At 54.7% G+C, this 17021-nt stretch overlaps 2 protein-coding genes and 2 non-coding genes across 17 annotated transcripts in view; 3 read left to right on the top strand and 1 right to left on the bottom strand.

Annotated features, from left to right (window-relative positions):
* RAMP3 (receptor activity modifying protein 3) overlaps positions 1–3611 on the bottom strand; it is a 469110-nt gene extending 465499 nt beyond the window's left edge. For 2 of the 10 annotated variants that reach the window (XM_060157455.1, XM_060157456.1), the window contains exon 1: positions 868–1221. In XM_060157455.1, coding sequence (XP_060013438.1) covers positions 868–1031 — 164 coding nt within the window. In that variant the 5' untranslated portion in view covers positions 1032–1221. Of the gene's footprint in view, positions 1–867; positions 1222–3398 lie in introns of those variants that run through there. The other 8 variants (XR_009542077.1, XM_060157460.1, XM_060157461.1 and 5 more) reach the window with 8 other exon arrangements.
* Positions 3476–13573, top strand: TBRG4 (transforming growth factor beta regulator 4). 5 transcript variants are annotated; one of them, XM_060157448.1, is made up of 11 exons: positions 3476–3604; positions 5511–5975; positions 7891–8214; positions 8818–8989; positions 9266–9423; positions 10030–10140; positions 10907–11051; positions 11409–11654; positions 12288–12399; positions 12513–12627; positions 13281–13573. In XM_060157448.1, exons 2-11 carry the CDS (start codon positions 5562–5564, stop codon positions 13380–13382), a joined length of 1899 nt encoding a protein of 632 aa, XP_060013431.1. In that variant the 5' UTR covers positions 3476–3604; positions 5511–5561; the 3' UTR covers positions 13383–13573. The 5 variants fall into 5 exon arrangements, with proteins under 5 accessions (XP_060013431.1, XP_060013432.1, XP_060013433.1 ...); XM_060157449.1 differs by having other exon boundaries at positions 3509–3565; XM_060157450.1 differs by lacking the exon at positions 3476–3604 and adding an exon at positions 3796–3899.
* Positions 8516–8652, top strand: LOC132525033 (small nucleolar RNA SNORA5). Its single transcript, XR_009542163.1, has one exon. It is a non-coding gene; the product is annotated as a small nucleolar RNA SNORA5 (small nucleolar RNA).
* LOC132525032 (small nucleolar RNA SNORA5) lies at positions 9039–9172 on the top strand. The gene has a single exon (XR_009542162.1). It is a non-coding gene; the product is annotated as a small nucleolar RNA SNORA5 (small nucleolar RNA).
* Positions 13574–17021: the final 3448 nt, after the last annotated feature.

The raw sequence follows: 17021 nt of genomic DNA, 5'->3' as shown, positions 1-17021 counted from the left end.
ATCTGGAGGGCTCCCGACAGAGGCCTGTGTCCCTGCATCCTGACCACACATCCTCAAGTAGCACTTTGACAGACCTGGAGACTGAGCCAGGCAGGTTCAGTACCCGGCCCAGGTTACAGGGTGCGCAGGCAGTAGGACCAAATTGGTACCCTAACCTCCTCACAGTCATCTGTCAGCTCATCTGGCCCTGATCCCAACTGGAATGGGAACAGGTGTTGGCGAGTCCCCACACCTCTCTGCACCTCAGTTTTCATCTGTCAGCAAGTGTGTTGGATGAGAAAGGCTCTGAGGTATCCCGGCTCTCCTTTCCACCCTCCCTCTGGGAAGGAGACAAACTCATCTCCTACAGCTCTGATGTCCTGCCACGTGGACCCATGGCTTGTTCCTCATCGAGGACCTTGCAGTCCGAGGAGGGCATTCAGGTCAGATCCCCACCCCAGGCCATTCCATCCCTCAAAGTCACCAATAAGGCAGTTCTGGGATCACGAGGAAGGTGGAGGGTGCTAGCAAGTAGAATCAGGAAGGAAATAAGGGGACATCCCTGGTGGCACAGTGGTTAAGACTCCGCGCACCCAATGTAGGGGGCCCGGGTTCCATCCCTGGTCAGGGAACTAGATCCTGCATGCCGCAACTAGAGGATCCTGCATGCCGCAACTAAAAAAAAAAGATCCCTCACACGACAACGAAGATCCCACCATGTGCTGCAACTAAGACCCGATGCAGCCAAATAAATAAACCCACAGAACCGAGTAACTACCTTTCTCCAACATCTCTCCCCATCAAAAAAAGGCCAGAAGTTTCCCTCAGAGAGGGTAGTGGAGGGCATCTGGAATGAATTGCCTCAACCCTCTGGGAGAGTGGGCTTACCTTGCTAAAATCTGAGTGACTGTGGCAGTTCGAAATGCAGCCTCAAATCCTTGGGCACTCCTCCCCTTGAGACTGAGGTCAGAGACCCCCTCGAGTTTAGATGGGGCCGTGGCCACTTCCACCATGGAGAACGCAGACCCTGTGTGCTTCTTGAGGCTGGTCATGAAAGGCAACGGGGTCTCCCTTGTTTGCTGGAGCACCCACGGTTGAACCCCTGAGCTAAGCAAGAGAGACTGGCACACGCGGGCTCTTGGTAGACTGTCTCTAGCTTTGAGTGGTTCCAGTGGAGGCCCCAGTCATTGTACAGCAGAGACAAGCCATCCTCAAAACATCCACAAGCACAATAAAGCAAGCGGCGGCGTCTGTTCCGTAGCAACAGTAACGATGATGAAGGAAACATACGCATGCTCAAACCTGAGGCCACACACCCCGACCCACCCAGCTGTCCTCCTCAGCCAGGCTCCCAAAATGTTGGCAGCTCTGGAAATGCCTCTGCAAACTCTCACCAGCCCAAGAGGAAAGACCTAAGAAGATGACAGCAGTAGCTACCCAAGAAAATGGCCTGATGGCGAGGTTCACTGCCAATATGCTCTACTCATGTGCTAGAGTTCCTTCTTTTTAGCCCACCGTTCTTTCTTTTTCTTTTTAATATCACAGCTTTATTGAGGTATAATTCACCTAACATAAAATTCGCTCTTTAATGTGTACTCAGCGGCTCATCATACGTTCAGTTAATCGTGCAACTATATAATTCCAGAACATTTTCACCACCCCAGAAAGAAATCCCATACCCATTAGTCACTCCCCATTACACCACCACCCCCATCTCCCCAGCCCCTGAAAACAATTCATCTACTTTCAAGTCTACAGACTTGCCTCTTCAGGACATTGCATATAAATGAAATCATGTAATATGTGGTCTCATTGGACTGGTTCCTGTTAACTGAAAAAAATGCGCAACCTAAAAGTTGAGAATTGTTTTATTTGGTGGACTTTCTGAGGATTTCAAACCCGGGAGGCAGCCTCTCAGATTGCTCTGAGGGACTGCTCCGAAGAGGTATTGAAGAGGAACCAGGATATATAGTTTTGTAACAAACACCAGGTGGTCATAACAACAAAAGATTACTGTTAATTAAAGAAAACTGGGCATCTCAAGTTAATTAATTTAGCACTTTTTATGTATGCGAAGATGCTAGTCTGGGCTCATTGAAATCATTCCTTTGATATGCACCTCAGCTATCTGGGGCCAGTATCCTGTTCCCTCCCATCCTGAGTCCCCTCAGGGCTCACCATCAAGGTGCAGCTGTAGTGGCTTGATGGCTGCAACATCCTTTGTTCACTGATTTAGATTTAGATTCCATACTTTAGAAATTAAAAAAAAAAAGGAAAAGAATGGAGGAGAGGAGAAGGAAACAGGAAGCAAAAGGAAGAAGGAAGGGAAGGAGGGCGGGCGAAAAAACACCTCACGTACAATTTTTGGACTCCACATAAACTCAAAAAGCTTGAAAGCTAGAGGCTCACAGAGTAACCAAGGCTTCAAAATCAGGAAATGATTTCTAAAACACCCAGCCACACTATCAATCAAGCAGGAGGATATAATAAAGACATTTCAGACCTGCAAGGCCTTTACTGACCTCCTTTGCATCATTTCTCACAGAGGTACTGAAGGATGTGCTCCACCCAAACAAGGGCATAAATCAAGAAATAAGATAAAGAACAGAAAATAAGAGAAGGGAAGCCCAATAAGTTTATTTTTAAAAACTAAATTAAAAATAAACCTCCAGGCAGGTCCCTGGAATCTTAAGCCAAAAATACAAAGCAATTCTTAATTCCATGGAAATAAAAAGTCGTGCAAGGCTTCCCCGGTGGCACAGTGGTTGAGAGTCCGCCTGCCGATCCAGGGGACGCAGGTTCGTGCCCCAGTCTGGGAGGATCCCACATGCCGCGGAGTGGCTGGGCCCGTGAGCCATGGCCGCTCGGCCTGCGCGTCCGGAGCCTGTGCTCCGCAGCGGGAGGGGCCACAGCGGTAAGAGAACCACGTACCGAAAAAGAAAAAAAAGGCGTGCAGGAAGAAAGATAAATCAAGTCCACGTACACAACTCAGATACATCTTGCTTGGCTTACCCCGCAGTTTCTTTTACAAGTAAACGTCAATATTTAAAAGTCAAGAGACTGCACATAAAATTCCAGAATCCTAGATTCTTTTTTGGAAAAACTGCAAGATCTAGGCAATCTGTGCCTACATTTCCGCACACCTGCGCTGAGAGGCCTTCCCAGCGTGTCACAGCCCAGCCCTGGGCAGTCTACAGCCGGGGCTTCTCTAGAGGCTATGAGAAGCCCGCGGGTAAGGCGCGGGGGTGGGAGGTGGTGGGAAGCACGCACAGACGACAAAGCGTCGCCTCCTATACTCCGAATGAGGGCTGGGTACTGACCAGAGGGTCCCCAGGCCTCCCAGCCTCCGTTTCTCGACACTTTATTCTTCCCCACCGCCCCTCCCATTTTTCCGAAGTTGCTCGGCGCCTGTCACTCACTTCATCTGTCCGCGCCCTGAGCGAACATCGCCCCAGCAGGAAAAAGGAACCGGAAGTGATTCCCGGCTGGGCGGCAGGCGACGAGCCTCGCTTCCGGCGGCGCGCCGAGTGACGTAAAAGAGCGCGCCGCGCAGCGTAGGCCGAGGGCCGTGCTGGGACGTATGGAGGTCAGCCGGGGCTCTTGCGCCAGCGGCGGTGGTGGCGGCGTAGGTCTCGGGGCCGGGGGGAAGAGGGTCCTGAGGAGCCTAGGTCCTGAAGGCATGGGGGCGTGGCCGGGAGAGGAGACCGGGAGGGCGCACGGGACGCAGGGTGTAGGGGTGGGGGACGGGGGTCACAGGGGTGGGGGCGGGCCCGGCCCAGAGCCTCGCCTGCTCGTGCGCACGCGCCCTTTTTCCGAGGTCTAGCGTGGCGGCCTGCGATCCCGCACTGGTCCTCCGCGCTGTCGCTGGCTGGCCTTCGTGCAAGTCGTTCTCTTTCTGCGTCTGAGGGCCGAACTTCTGGGTTGGTGTTTCCACAAATCCCAGTTGGGCTTCTGAACTTGTTTTCCTCGCTAGCTCGTAGGACGGTCTTTAGTCGGGAACGTTTTCAGTGCTTCCCCGCCGTTGGGGCTCTGTGGATGGTGGATGTTACCCTTGGATCGGTGTTCCTCCTCTCTGAGTCTCTTGCTTTATGTACAGTTAATCTAAGCTTTCTACAGCTACAACAGTGAGCTCACGTAAAAATAAAATGTCCCAGGCCAAGTTCTCGGAAATCGAAGGTCAAACACGCTCTCTGCTTTGGCAGGAGGGAGGCCCAGGTTATAACGCCTTTTATCGTGCCCCGGCGGGGTGCCTTACCCAGGTCATTTATTCACGCTGGTGAGCAGGACAGAGTTGTTAAAAGCAGCTGCATCGGGATATGTAACATTCATGGAGGAGGTAACGTTTTTTGTCTGGGTGCGGGAAGATGGGGTGTGATTTTCCGAGCCCTATGAAGGGGGGTTAAAAAAAAAGAGGCAGCAGGCCTTCCCCTGCCCTGCCCTGCCCTGCCCAGGTGTAATGAAAGTGCAAGGCCTGTTTAGAATGAGGGTGTGTTCCAGGGAGGAAAAACAGGTAAAACTGGGAAGACAGTTCTGGGCCATGTTGTGAAGTGCTTTTTATGATTGGTTCAGGAGGTTTGCTCTTGGAAAGTGTGTGTGTGTGTGTGTGTGTGTGTGTGTGTGTGCGCGTGTGTGTTTAGTAGGTCGGTGAGTAACAGTGTAGCTTGGTTTGGGGAGGCTCACTCACAATCTGTAAGTATTAAAATAACATCCACAGAAGCTGTGGGATGTATATGTGGATGATATGTCCAGGGTTTTCCATGAGTAGTCTAATTTAAAATATCCTGTCTCATCGTGTCCATAAGTCAATAATTTTTAATCCTGCGTACTTTTAAAAATTCAAAAAGTGGGGGGGGGACGCTGTTCAAGCCCTGTGTGCAGAGACTCCCACTCAAGAGGTCTTGCGTTGGGCCTGGGATCTGAGGTGTTGAGCCATTCCCTAGGTGATTCTACAGCCAGGACTGGAAACCCTCCAGCCCAAGCTCCTAAGTGATGCTCCTAAGTCTCGTTATTTGGTTATATCATGTACTGAAGCAGAAGTCCTCTGAGATTTTTGCTTCAGAAAACGCTGCTGCATGCGCATGGTCAGTCAGGAAGGAGAGGTTTGGGCTGGTTTATGGGGAGTGTGACTGTGACTCTTTATATTTTTAATAAATTTATTTTATTTATTTATTTTTGGCTGCGTTGGGTCTTCGTTGCTGCGCGCGGGCTTTCTCTAGTTGGGGCGAGCGGGGGCTACTCTTCGTTGCGGCGCGCGGGCTTCTCATTGTGGTGGCTTCTCTTGTTGCGGAGCATGGGCTCTAGGCACATGGGCTTCAGTAGTTGTGGCGCGTGGGCTTAGTTGCTCTGTGGCATGTGGGATCTTCTCGGACCAGGGATTGAACCGTGTCCCCTGCATTGGCAGGTGGATTCTTAACCACTGCACCACCAGGGAAGTCCTTATGACTCCTTTTCATTTGTCTGGTTCTTCTGTTGTGTTTGGGAGTCGGGAACTGCCTCTGCACCACTCCCTTCTCTGTTCTTTTTCTCTTCAGGGCTTTGGAGTCACTTGTTAGGAGGCTTCTCTCCCCGCCCCCCAGGCCGCCATGGCTGCTCGGCTGGTGAAGCGATGCACGTGCTTCCTGAGGGAAGCCACCCGTCTGGCCCCTGCCGTGTCCCCGGTTGGCCAGCTGAGACTCGCCCGGAGAGCCCAGAAGCCTCTGACGTCCTCGGCTACCTCATCCAGCTCCCGCCTCCCAGGTCCTTTGTCAGAGCTTGTGGAGAAGGAACAGGTGTTTACTCCCTACCCTGAGCGCCAGGAGGTGGACCAGCTCATCGAGAAGGCCACCAGGCCAGAGGAGCTCCTGGAGCTTCTGGGTGGCGGACACTGTCTGCACGAGAACCACGCCGCCCTCACACTCATCCAGCTCTCTCGCCTGCTGTCTGAGAAGCCGAAAGACAAAGCCTTGCTCATACAGGATGCCCGCTTTCGGCAACTTCTCCATCTTGTCAACAGCCAGGTGGGTTCGAGAGCCCTTTCTGCAGGTTCAACAAGCAGAAAACAGCAGAGGCCCCGGAGTCCGAAGCATCCAGTCACTTTCCGGGTGTAGACAGGAGCTCTGCTGTGTGTTCAGGCCCTCCACGTCCAGTGGTATTTTTTCATTTTATAGATTCCAAAGTACTTTAATGTGTTTCTTCTCTTTTTTAAAATTAATTTTTATTAGAATATAGTTGCTTTACACCGTAGTTTCTGCTGTACAGCAAAGTGAATTAGCTATTCAAATACACATAACTCCTCTTTTTTGGATTTCCTTCCCAATTAGGTCTGCTTTCTCTTGTTAATCCTCACAGCAGGTCTGTTAGGTGAACATTGCTGTCCTCATCTTACAGATAAGCAACTCAGACACAGTAAATAGAAGCAGAAGGATCGAGCATGGTTCTTCTCAATGCCTTGGGGGCTTTCCCCCTCGCCCTGCAGTCTTGGCTTGCATAGCCCCCACTCAGTGTCTGGCTGACGGGGGAAAACACTCTTGAAGCTGGAGGAGATGAGGGGTGACTAGCAGAGGATCTCAGAAACTTGAGCTGCCCATGGGCGTTATCCGATCAGATCCTTAAAGGTGGAGCGTGGAGAGAAGGGACCTGTGTGTGGCAGGGATTGGGGGCAGGACTCTACCCAGTTTGTGTTCCGTGTGAGGAAGGACTCCCTTCATGCAGACTCTTCCTGTGGCTCCATGGGGTCTGCTGGAGCCAGAGGGCCTGGGGCGCAGCAGAGAGGTACAGACCCTCCCCCTGGCTGCTCCAGAAGGGCGAGGCCCTGTGTCCACTTGTCAGGGATGGTGAGGAGGAGACTTGCAGCTCAAGGAAGGGACCACATTAAATGAAATTTTTCAAACTGTAGGTTATGAAAGTGTAGTGGAAGTGGCCAAGTGTTTTTAATAAGATAGAGTAATGTAGAAAACAGTTCACATGTAGTAAGGGAAGTGTTTTGTGGAACTTTTTGTCTTAGTTAAGTGTGTATGTGCGGGTCACAGTAGAGCTTTATTTCTTACTGAGAATATAACAAAAATTAAGTAGATCCCTTGTTTTTCTAAGACTATAATTCTAGTTGTTATTCATTGAACATTTTACACACAAAATAAGCTTTAGAGATAAGGCTGAACATTTGGAACAAAATTACCTTGTAACAAATTACATTGTAACAAAATTACAAACTAGTAATGAACCAGGAACAAAGTATTTAGAAATGTAAGCAGTGAACAAGATTTCTTTTAAAGAGCCTTCCTACTTCAGGGAAATCTGCAGAAAAAGCAGGAGCCGCTGGAGGCTCATGTGATGCTGAGATCAAATTCATACCTATTTTTTGTTTTGCTGCACCACGCAGCTTGTGGGATCTTAGTTCCCCAAACCAGGGACTGAACCCGGCCCCTGCAGTGGAAGCGCAGGGTCCTAACCACTGGACTGCCAGGGAAGTCCCGCATACTTTTCTCCTTCTGCCCGGCCTTTCACACAACAGCTTTTTTGTTTGCCCCTCACGTGTGTGTGATTTCAGCTCCCCCTCTCAGCAGTGCAGCCCCATTTCACAGATGAGGGCTCAGGAGACTTGCAGAGTGGCGGAGTTAAGGGCCTTAGCGCCGCAGACAACAGAGCCCTGCTCAGCTACTGAATACTGCCTTCCCTGAGGGTGGGACCAGAGGGCTCCCCGAGTGGCCCCCGTATTCCCCTGAGGCCTGGAGACACACCCTGCAGGGAGCGCTGTGGTGGGCCTGCTGGCCCAGACAGGCTGTGAGGGAGGAGCAGCCTGGTGCGCCCGCGTAAGTGACAGGTGGGGAGCTGCTTCTAGGGAGGCAGCCACCAGCTTGGAGCGTCGGCCCGCTCTGTGACAGCACAGGGTCAGCAGGGTCCCGGGTGTGACCTTGCCTGTGTCCCCCCACCCAGATCACTGCAGTCTGGCATGGGACCCTCGTGAAGCTGCTCCGGAGCCTCTATGCACTGGGCCTTCCCCCCACCTCCAAGGAGCTGCGGTCGGTGGAGCAGGAGGTCCGCTGGCGCATGCGCAGGCTGAAGTACAAGCACCTGGCCTTCCTGGCCGAGTCCAGCGCCAACTACATGCAGGAGCAGGACTCCCAGGAGCTGCTGGCCGAGCTGCTGGTGCAGCTGGAGCGGCGCTGGGCAGAAATCGATGACAGCCGCATGCTGGTGGCCATGATGATGAAGACGGGGCACCTCTCCGAGTCTCTGATGACCCGCCTGGAGGACAAGGTACTGGGATCCAGAGCCCTGGCAGCTTCTGTCCAGAGTCTGGGGCATGGCATTGGAGGGACTGGCGCTTCAGACAGCTGGAGGCAGCTCTCCGCACCCACTGGCTCCTCCAAGGATCCAGGGGGGTGCAGAGCCTGAACCCCACTCCTTTGTATTCCTCCAAAATTGCGTCTTGCACATAACCTGGAGGCGGCGTGCCGGCAACTCCTGAAGTGTGTCCTGGGCCGCCCCAGGCCTCAGCCTCCGGCTAGTGCTTCCTAGAGACTCCACGCCTGCCCACCCCCTGCTCCACCCCCAGCGCTGCAGTCTAGTCAAATTCAGCCCCTGTTCCCGTGGTAGCGGGGGCTGGCCCAGATGACTGCTACAGCAAGCTCCGCAGCTCATGGGCCCCGGGTCCCCTGCCCTGGGGCCTGGGGATAAGTTTGGCTGCAGACATGGCGCCCCCGTCTGGGGGCTCCCTGGGGTGGGCGTGGGGGCAGGCCCTGCACGGGTGGGGCCTGTGTTTAGTAAGCTCAGGCCCAGTTACTGTCTCGCAGGGCCTGCACTGCATGGGACCCCTGGCCCTTGGGCCGTCGAGCTGACCCTGCCGGCTGTGGTTGACAGTGCCTGGAGCTGGTGGAGCATTTTGGCCCCGAGGAGCTGCGGAAGGTGCTGGTGACATTGGCAGCTCAGAACCGGCGGTCGGTGCCCTTGCTGCGGGCCATCTCGTACCACCTGGTCCAGAAGCCCTTCCCCCTGACGAAAGGCATCCTCCTGGACCTGGCCTACGCCTATGGTGAGCCCTGTGCGCGGAGAGCAGAGTGGGGCGGGGGCTGAGCTCTGGCCGCAGCTGTGTCAAATTCGGTGCCTGCCTCACCGTGGCGGGCACTGGCCTAAAAGGCTGCCACAGAAACACTGTGACTCACGGGCCCTGATCCTCTCTGCTGGGCCTCAGGGATAAATTTGGTTACAGACACCAAGCTCTTGCTTCTTGAGACCAGGGTGGGTGGCGGGTGGGCCTGAGGGTGGCCTGCCGATCCTCACCAGTTAAATCTCGGGCTCTGTCCCCAAGGCAAACTCGGCTTCCACCAGACGCAGGTGTTCCAGCGCTTGGCTGCAGACTTGTTGCCCCACACTCCTAGCCTGACGTCCAGCGAGGTGGCACGCTGCACCAAGTCCTTTGCCTTCCTTAAGTGGCTCAATCTGCCCCTGTTTGAGGCCTTTGCCCAGGTGAGCTGGGGTGCAGGCCTGAGGCCTGGCTTTGAGGGCCTTCTGTGCCTGACCCCCTGCATAAGCCGGCTCCCTGGTCATTTCATTAGGGAGCCCCCTCCGGCCTGGAAACACTTCCTGGTGGCAAACGTGGAGTCCTTATTCTGGCTTATTTGGAGAGAAATGATACGGTTTAGTAGTGAAAGAAAATATAGTTGTAAACGGTTTCTTCCATTCTTTCACCAAACTTCGTAGGAGTTTTTGTCTGTCTTTGGATAGCTGTGTGGGGAGCAGTGTAGACAGCGAGGCTGAGAATCCACTCAGAACTCTCCCTGAACTTCCAGCTACCCCAGAATGGAGTTGTGAAGAAAGAGGATGTTTGCACTTAGGTTTATGTGCAGCGGGTTGAAACTGTGTTTGTAGGCTGAGGAGTATTTCTAAAGCTGCCGTCAGAGGCCTTTTGTGTGTGCGATTGCCTCTGGGAGGATAGGGTCTGGCCCACTGCCCTGTGTAAATTACCCCTTGGGGCTGGGAGCTCATGGGCTCTGGGGGAGGGCCAGGTCTGTATGGGGCACTGGCCACCGGGCACCTCTCATCCGGCCTTTCTGTCCTACCTGACCGGCCCAGCACGTCCTGGACAGAGCCCAGAGCATCACTCTGCCACACCTGTACAACATGCTCCTGGCTTTCGCCCGTGTGAACTTCCGCCCAGAACGGGAGGATCCGTTCTTCAGCCTGGTACAGTCTTCACGCCCCCAGCTCCTACACTCTCCCTGCCTCGGATGCTCAGCCCTCCTCGGAGCAGCTCGGGACTGAGTGGGAGGGAGGGAAGAGACCGGATATGTGCTGAGGGGCCCCGGGTGTAGGCAGTAAGGAAGAAGGCCCGGCGTGGGCACGTGGAGGGAGCTGGCTAGAGCCAGCATCCCAGGGATTGTCTGGGGACGAGACACGCAAAATCCAGCATGGCAGCCAAGGGTCAGGAGGGCATCCGACGGCTCACTGTGCAGTAGGGCTGGGGGACCCTTGCTCTTGCTTCCTAGGGCTCCCTCAATGCCCTGTTGGGGCTCAGAGACCTCAATCCACTTGCAGGGGTGAGAGCGTCCTGCGAGTGGACTGGGTATGACCCTAGGGCCCCGCGGTGGGCACTGCCCCAGCCAGCCAGCTACTTCCCCTTTCATAATCTCTAACTCGTCTCAGGGCCAGAAATACCTCCCCTGTGCAGGAGACGTGGTTTTGTGCCATAGGTCCCTGCCAGTGGGAGGGGCAGCGGGGGAGAACACAGCTGCCGTCCAGATTGGGCCTAAGGGATGAGGAGGGTTTCTGGTACCTTCCACCAGGGGTGCCCCAAGCCTGACCAAGAGCACCTTGGCCAGCGTTGCTCCCCATCACCCCCTTGGGCCTCAGCGTGGCCAGGTCATAACGCAGCTCCAGGTGCTGCCCACCCAGGGATGCCTGTGGCCACGGAGCAAACCTGCTTTCCCCACCCCACCCCGTCCTTGCCCAGGTACATGAGAAGCTGGGGTCAGAGCTGGTGGGCCTGGAGCCAGCCCTGCAGGTGGACGTGGTGTGGGCCCTGTGTGTGCTGCAGCAGGTGCTGGAGGCCGAGCTGCAGGCTGTGCTCCACCCTGAGTTTCACACCCAGTTTCTAGGTGAGCGGTGGGGGGTATTCCTCCCTCTCCTGAGTGATGGCAAGCCCCCTGTGCATCCCCCGCCCCATCCCAAGTACCACCCCAGCCTTGAGCCAGGAGGGCACCTGGGAGCCTCAGGGCTCCGCTCACCATCCGGGAGACCGGGCAAGCCCGGGCTCACCCAGCATCTGCTCCTTCTGTGTCCACTCCTAGTGGGTGACTGGCAGACCCTCTTCCCGCTGCTCCTGGCCCAGAGTCCAGGGTGAGACTTGGGTGAGGGGTGCCTCTGGCTCTCCCACCTGGCCCCCGTGTCCCTCCACCGTCTTCCTCCTGGCCCTCCGCTAGCTCCTCCCCTCTCTCTCCATCCTCTACCGTTAGGTGTCGAGTCCCCAAAGGATCAAAGCACCTTCCAGAAGCTGCTCCATATCAATGCCACTGCCCAGCTGGAGCACCCCGAGTACACGGGCCCCCTTTTGCCAGCCTCAGCCTTGGTCCCCAGGCCCTCGGCCCTTGACAGGAAGGTGACCCCCTTGCAGAAGGAACTGCAGGAGACGCTGAAGGGGCTGCTGGGGAGTGCCGACAAGGGCAGCTTCATGGTGGCCACGCAGTATGGCTGGGTTCTGGGTGAGGGCCCTCCCCCTCCCCCTCCCCTCCCCCTCCCCTCCCCCTCCCCCTCCCCCTCCCCCTCCCCTCCCCCTCCCCCCTCCCCCTCCCCCTTCCCCTCCCCCTCCCCCTTCCCCTCCCCCTCCCCCTTCCCCTCCCCCTCCCCCTTCCCCTCCCCCCTCCCCTTTCCCTCCCCTCCCCCCTCCCCTTTCCCTCCCCTCCCCCTTCCCCTCCCCTCCCCTCCCCCTCCCCTCCCCTCCCCCTCCCCCTCCCCTCCCCCTCCCCCTCCCCCTTCCCCTCCCCCTTCCCTTCCCCTCCCCCTCCCCCTTCCCTTCCCCTCCCCCTCCCCCTCCCCCTCCCCCCTCCCCCTTCCCCTCCCCCTTCCCCTCCCCTCCCCTTCCCCTTCCCCTCCCCCTTCCCTTCCCCTCCCCCTCCCCCTTCCCCTCCCCTCCCCTCCCCCTTCCCCTCCCCTCCCCATCCCCCTCCCCTTCCCCCTCCCCCTCCCCCTCCCAGCAGTCCCATCTGGGGACTGTTCTAAACCTGCCCCCTCTGCTCTCCAGGGTCTCTGTTCATCCATCGTAGGGGCGGGGCTGTCAGCCCAGTTGGACGCCAGGGGACAGTCCCCAACACGTTTTCATTCCGTGCTCTCCCTAGATGCTGAGGTGCTGCTGGACACCGACAGCCAGCTCCTGCCCCTGAGGGCCTTTGTGGCCCCTCATCTCGCCCTGCCCTCTGGCAGCCAGCCACTACCCCCGGGGGCCAAGAGGTGAGCGACCACACAAGCCTCGGGGGCCACGTGCACTTGGCTCCTCAGCATTCGCTCTTCCCTCCAGGGGCCTAGGAGAGCTGTCAGCACCCACAGCGCCCCTCTTCCTGCAGGCTGGCCTTCCTGCGCTGGGAGTTCCCCAACTTCAACAGCAGGAGCAAAGACTTACTGGGGCGCTTCGTGCTGGCCCGGCGCCACCTGCTGGCCGCTGGCTTCCTGCTGGTCGATGTGAGTATCTGTTGGGTGGGTGGTGACTACACAGGGAGAAGCCTCCAGCCCAGTCGGGTTATGGGAGGAGCCAGTGCTCACACGGACCCCAGCTCTTGAGGTCAGCCATGTTGGGATTCCCCCTTCACATGAGAAAAGGGAAGCTTGAAAGGGTGTTGTATCTTTCTCAATGTCACACAGCTTTTAAGTATCTGATGCTATAGGCACTGTTACCATCTCCACAGCCAGGGCCTCTTAGTCTTAGACGGGTAAGAGCAGCCAGGTGCCCAGGTCTGCGTGCCGACGTGTGCCTCAGCCAGGGTTCTGCTGTGCTCCGGCCCTGGGGCCTGGCTCCAGCTTTTCACTGCAGAGACTTGTGCCACGGGAGCAGGCTGTCCTGTTAGGGGCCGGAGATTCACATGAGTGACTCTCCTGTTGAGTTTTTTGTTTTGCTTTCGGTACAACTTTTAAAATCTAGAGGCTGCTCTTGGTGCTGTGTAGCCGTGGGCCCCTGCAGCTCTGAGCACTGACCAAGTCAGGGTCTCTTCCCCACCCATGCTGCGGCAGCTCCGTGGGCTTCTTCCTTCGGGATTTGGAGGCCAGGGGTGTGGTGTGCAGGGCAGCAGGCGGGACAGGGGTCCCTGCCTGCCCTGACTTGTCTCCTGCCTCCCCAGGTCCCATACTACGAGTGGCTGGAACTTAAGTCTGAATGGCAGAAGAGCGCCTACCTCAAGGACAAGATGCGCAAAGCAGTGGCAGAGGAGCTGGCCAAGTAACCTGTCCCGTAGCAAGGACTGTGTGACCAGGGGGCCGGACTCCCCTGGAGGCCTAGCCACGAGCACTGGTGGGCCAGAGGTGGCACGCTCGAGGACAAACCTCAGTGCAGGACCTTGGCCGGAAGTGGGCTGGTGGCCAGCATCTCTGAGTGGCAGGTCGTTCTTTCATGGGTAATAAATCTTTAATCAGCTGCCTGTCTGTACCAGCTTCTCTGCCACCCACGGAGGACCCTTCTTGTGTACATTCGTGCACGGCTGGCCTGTTGCTCAGGGCTGGCAGTCAGCCCCAGCACAGGCTGAGTCCTGCAGTGCTGAACCTCAGCGCACGAGGACCTTCCCGGCGGGGGGGCAATGGGGTTTTCAGCGCATGGCTTGGGGTTCTAATCATGGCGTGGTTACTGATGACAGTCGTCCTGGGAGTTCCCCTCCCATCCGATGGTCTTGGGAGAGTGGGGGACCCTGACGGCCTACACTGCCACGTGGCATAAGGCCAGTCACTCAGGAGGCACTGGCTCTGAGTAGAAGACAGGCGTGCACTTGACTGACACTGGGGCCGGAAGAGACCCCTTGCTATCCTTACACCCAGACCAGAGTGCCGTGGTGTCATGCTGCCATTGTGGGAACTGTCTGCCTGCGTAGCCCGGGCCCCTTCACCACACCAGCAGCAGCGCCCCCAGATGCTGGAAAGAAATAGGCATTCTCCGGATTCCTTGGTGGTCTAGTGGTTAGGACTCCACACTTCCACAGCTGGGGGCCAGGGTTCAGTCCCTCGTTGGGTAACTAAGATCCCACAAGCCACGCAGCATGGCCAAAAAAAAAGAAATGGGCTTTCTTGCAGTCCCTCACAGGAGACTTTGCTGGAGACAGGGCAGTGTCATGTGCCCCTCAGCAGTACAGAGTGGAGAGAGGCTGGAGTGAGTGGGGCTGAGCAGAGGAGAAGGGCCATCTCGCTCCTGTGGGCCCCCATCCCAGCTGTTCCCCGCTCCCTCCAAAGCGGTCCCTCAGAGAGTGAGGCACACAGGCATTGGGGTAGCGGGGGAACCATCAGGCACCAGCTCACAGGACGTGGGTCCTTGTCACTTGCACAGGCAGGCGGGGGTTCTTCACCCAGAGACAAGGGCAGCCAAGATGGCTTTCTGAAGCTGCTGAGTCCAAGCCCAGGCAAGATGAGGGAGCAGGGAGCACTGTACAGTGAAGGGCGAGTGTGGACAAGGGCGCGGGGCTGGGCCAGCGGGGACGCCTCTGGGGGCTCCCAGCGAGGAAAGAGCTCGTCCTGTTCACCAGGATCTCTGGCTTCTATCTGAGGTACTTGAACAGCTTCTCTGCAGTTGTAAGGAACTACACAGTGGTGTCCCGTGCCCCTACCAGTTTCCCCAAAGGTGACATCTCGTAGAGCTCTGACACGGCACACCAGGACACTGGCGGGACTAAGGGTCCACATGCAGGACACGTGCATCACCACCAGGACACTGTGTGTTGTCCTTGATGCTCGTACCTCCACCTTGTTCTCAGCTAACCCGCAGCCGCCAACCTGTCCTCCATGTGTTTTGTCACTTGGAGAATGTTCTATAGAGGAATCATACAGTATACAACCTTTACATACTGGGTTTCTTCACGGGCACCATTCTGTGGCGTTTCATCCAGTAGGTCCTTCCTCGTTACTGCTGTTAGACTGATTCAGCGCTGTGTGTGGGTGTTTGTGTAAACCTAAGCTTTCACTTCACTGGGATGAGTGCCCAGGAATACAGCTGCTGGGTCGTATGGGATTTCTATGCTGCTTAAGAAGCTGCCACAGTGTGTGCGGGGGGTGCTGTACCATGTTACAGTCCCAGCAGCAGTGTGAGGACCTCCACATCCCTGGCAGCCTTTGGTGTTCGCAGGGGTTCCTGCAGCAACTCTGGAGGGTATGGAGTGATACCTTTTCACTTGCATTTGCCTAATGGCTAGGGATGCTGAACACTTACCTGATGTTTTATTCTAGTCATCTTGGTGGGTATGAAGCGCTATCCCATTGTGGTTTTGATTTTCATTTCCATGATGACTAATGATATCTTTTCATGTGCTTATGGCCTATTTACATATAATTTTTGGAGAAATACCTATTCAGATCCTTCGTCCAGTTTTTAATTAGGTTGTCTTATTGGGTTGTAAGAGTTCTTTATACGTTCTAGAAAGAAGTCCCTTATCAGATAAATGACTTGCAAATATTTTCTCCCATTCTGTGGTCTATATTTTCACTTTCTTGATGGTGGCCTTTGAAACACAAAAGTTCTCAATTTTGGTGAAACAGAGTCTCTCTCCCACAAGTGGGGACTAAACAGAAGGGAGCCCCACCTCTTGGCCACACTTGCCTGGGGTTCAGCTCCAGCAGCGGCTATCTGGGGGCAGGATAAGAAGTGCCAAAGCCCTCATCCCCCCAGGGTAGGGGCAGGGGGTGAGGGGCCCTGTGTTCTTGGCCGCACCACTCTGTACACGGTGGATTCTCAAATACTCTAGACTGCTTTCTTCGTAAATTTGCATATATTTTATTTTATTTGGCTGTGCCATGTGGCATGCGCGATCTTAGTCCCCCAGCGGGGGGAAACCCACTCCCCCTGCAGTGGAAGTACAAAGTCTTAACCACTGGACCGCCAGGGAATTCCCAGCATAGATCTTGAATAAGCTATTGCTTCACCTATTTGCCCTTCAGACCCTTTCCAGGAGCTTTAAATGTTTGCCTGTTTTATAATTTTCACCAGCTTTCACTGGGGAGCTGGTCAGTGGAGCTCCTCATGCTTTCATTCTGAGGTCCATCTGCTTTTTACTTATTTTTCTTGCCTTACTGCAGGGGTTAGAACTTCCAGCACTGTTTGAAAAAAGGGGGGGGAGGGGAGCTTCTGTTGAGAACAGGCATCCCTGCCTTGTTCCCAATCTTAGAAGGCATTCAGTCTTTCACCACCAAGGGTGATGTTAGCTGTAAGGCTTTTGTATATGACTTTTATCGTTTATTTTAACTTGCTGAGAAGTTTTTTTTTTAATCTGAATGGCTGATGGGCTATGTCAAATGCTTTTTCTGTATCAATTGATATATAATTTTTCTTCTTTAGTCTGTTGGTGTAGAGGGTTACATTGACCTTCAAGTGTTGAACCACACTTGCATAGCTGGAATAAATTCTACTTGGTCATGATGTGCAATTCTTTATATACATTGCTGGATTTGATTTGCTTATATTTTAGACTTTTTGTGCCTATGTTCATGGAAGATATTGGTCTGCAGTTTTTGTTTGTTTGTTTTGGGTACTATCTTTGCATGGTCTGGGTACCAGGGTATTTCTTGTCTCCTAAAATGAGTTAGGAAGTGTTTCCTCCTATTTTGTGGAAGTGATTGTCTAAAATTGATGTTAATTCTACTTTAAGTACTTGGTAGAACTCCAGTGAAACTATCTGGGCCTGAAGACTTCTTTGGGGAAGCTTTTTTTAAGTTACAAATTCAATTTCTTTCATGGTTTTAGGACTATTCATATTATCTATTTCATCTAGTTTGAATTTTTGGTAGATTTCAATTTTAAAGTAATTGTCCGTTTCTTCAAAGTTGGTGAATTTATGAGCATTGCTGGTAGCATTCCCTTAGTATCCTTGAAATGCCCTCAGACTCTGTAG

This window comes from Lagenorhynchus albirostris, chromosome 8 (assembly GCF_949774975.1).
Source record: "Lagenorhynchus albirostris chromosome 8, mLagAlb1.1, whole genome shotgun sequence".
Lineage (NCBI taxonomy): Eukaryota > Metazoa > Chordata > Mammalia > Artiodactyla > Delphinidae > Lagenorhynchus > Lagenorhynchus albirostris.
The sequence above is the reverse complement of the archived record's forward strand: the minus strand, read 5'-3'. Positions and strand labels throughout refer to the sequence as shown.

Coding starts and splice junctions, on each gene's coding strand:
- TBRG4 (XM_060157448.1), top strand. CDS start 5,562: ATGGCTGCTCGGCTGGTGAAGCGATGCACGTGCTTCCTGAGGGAAGCC. Junction 8,215..8,817: donor TGACCCGCCTGGAGGACAAG/GTACTGGGATCC, acceptor TGTGGTTGACAG/TGCCTGGAGCTGGTGGAGCA. Junction 12,400..12,512: donor CTACCCCCGGGGGCCAAGAG/GTGAGCGACCAC, acceptor CTCTTCCTGCAG/GCTGGCCTTCCTGCGCTGGG.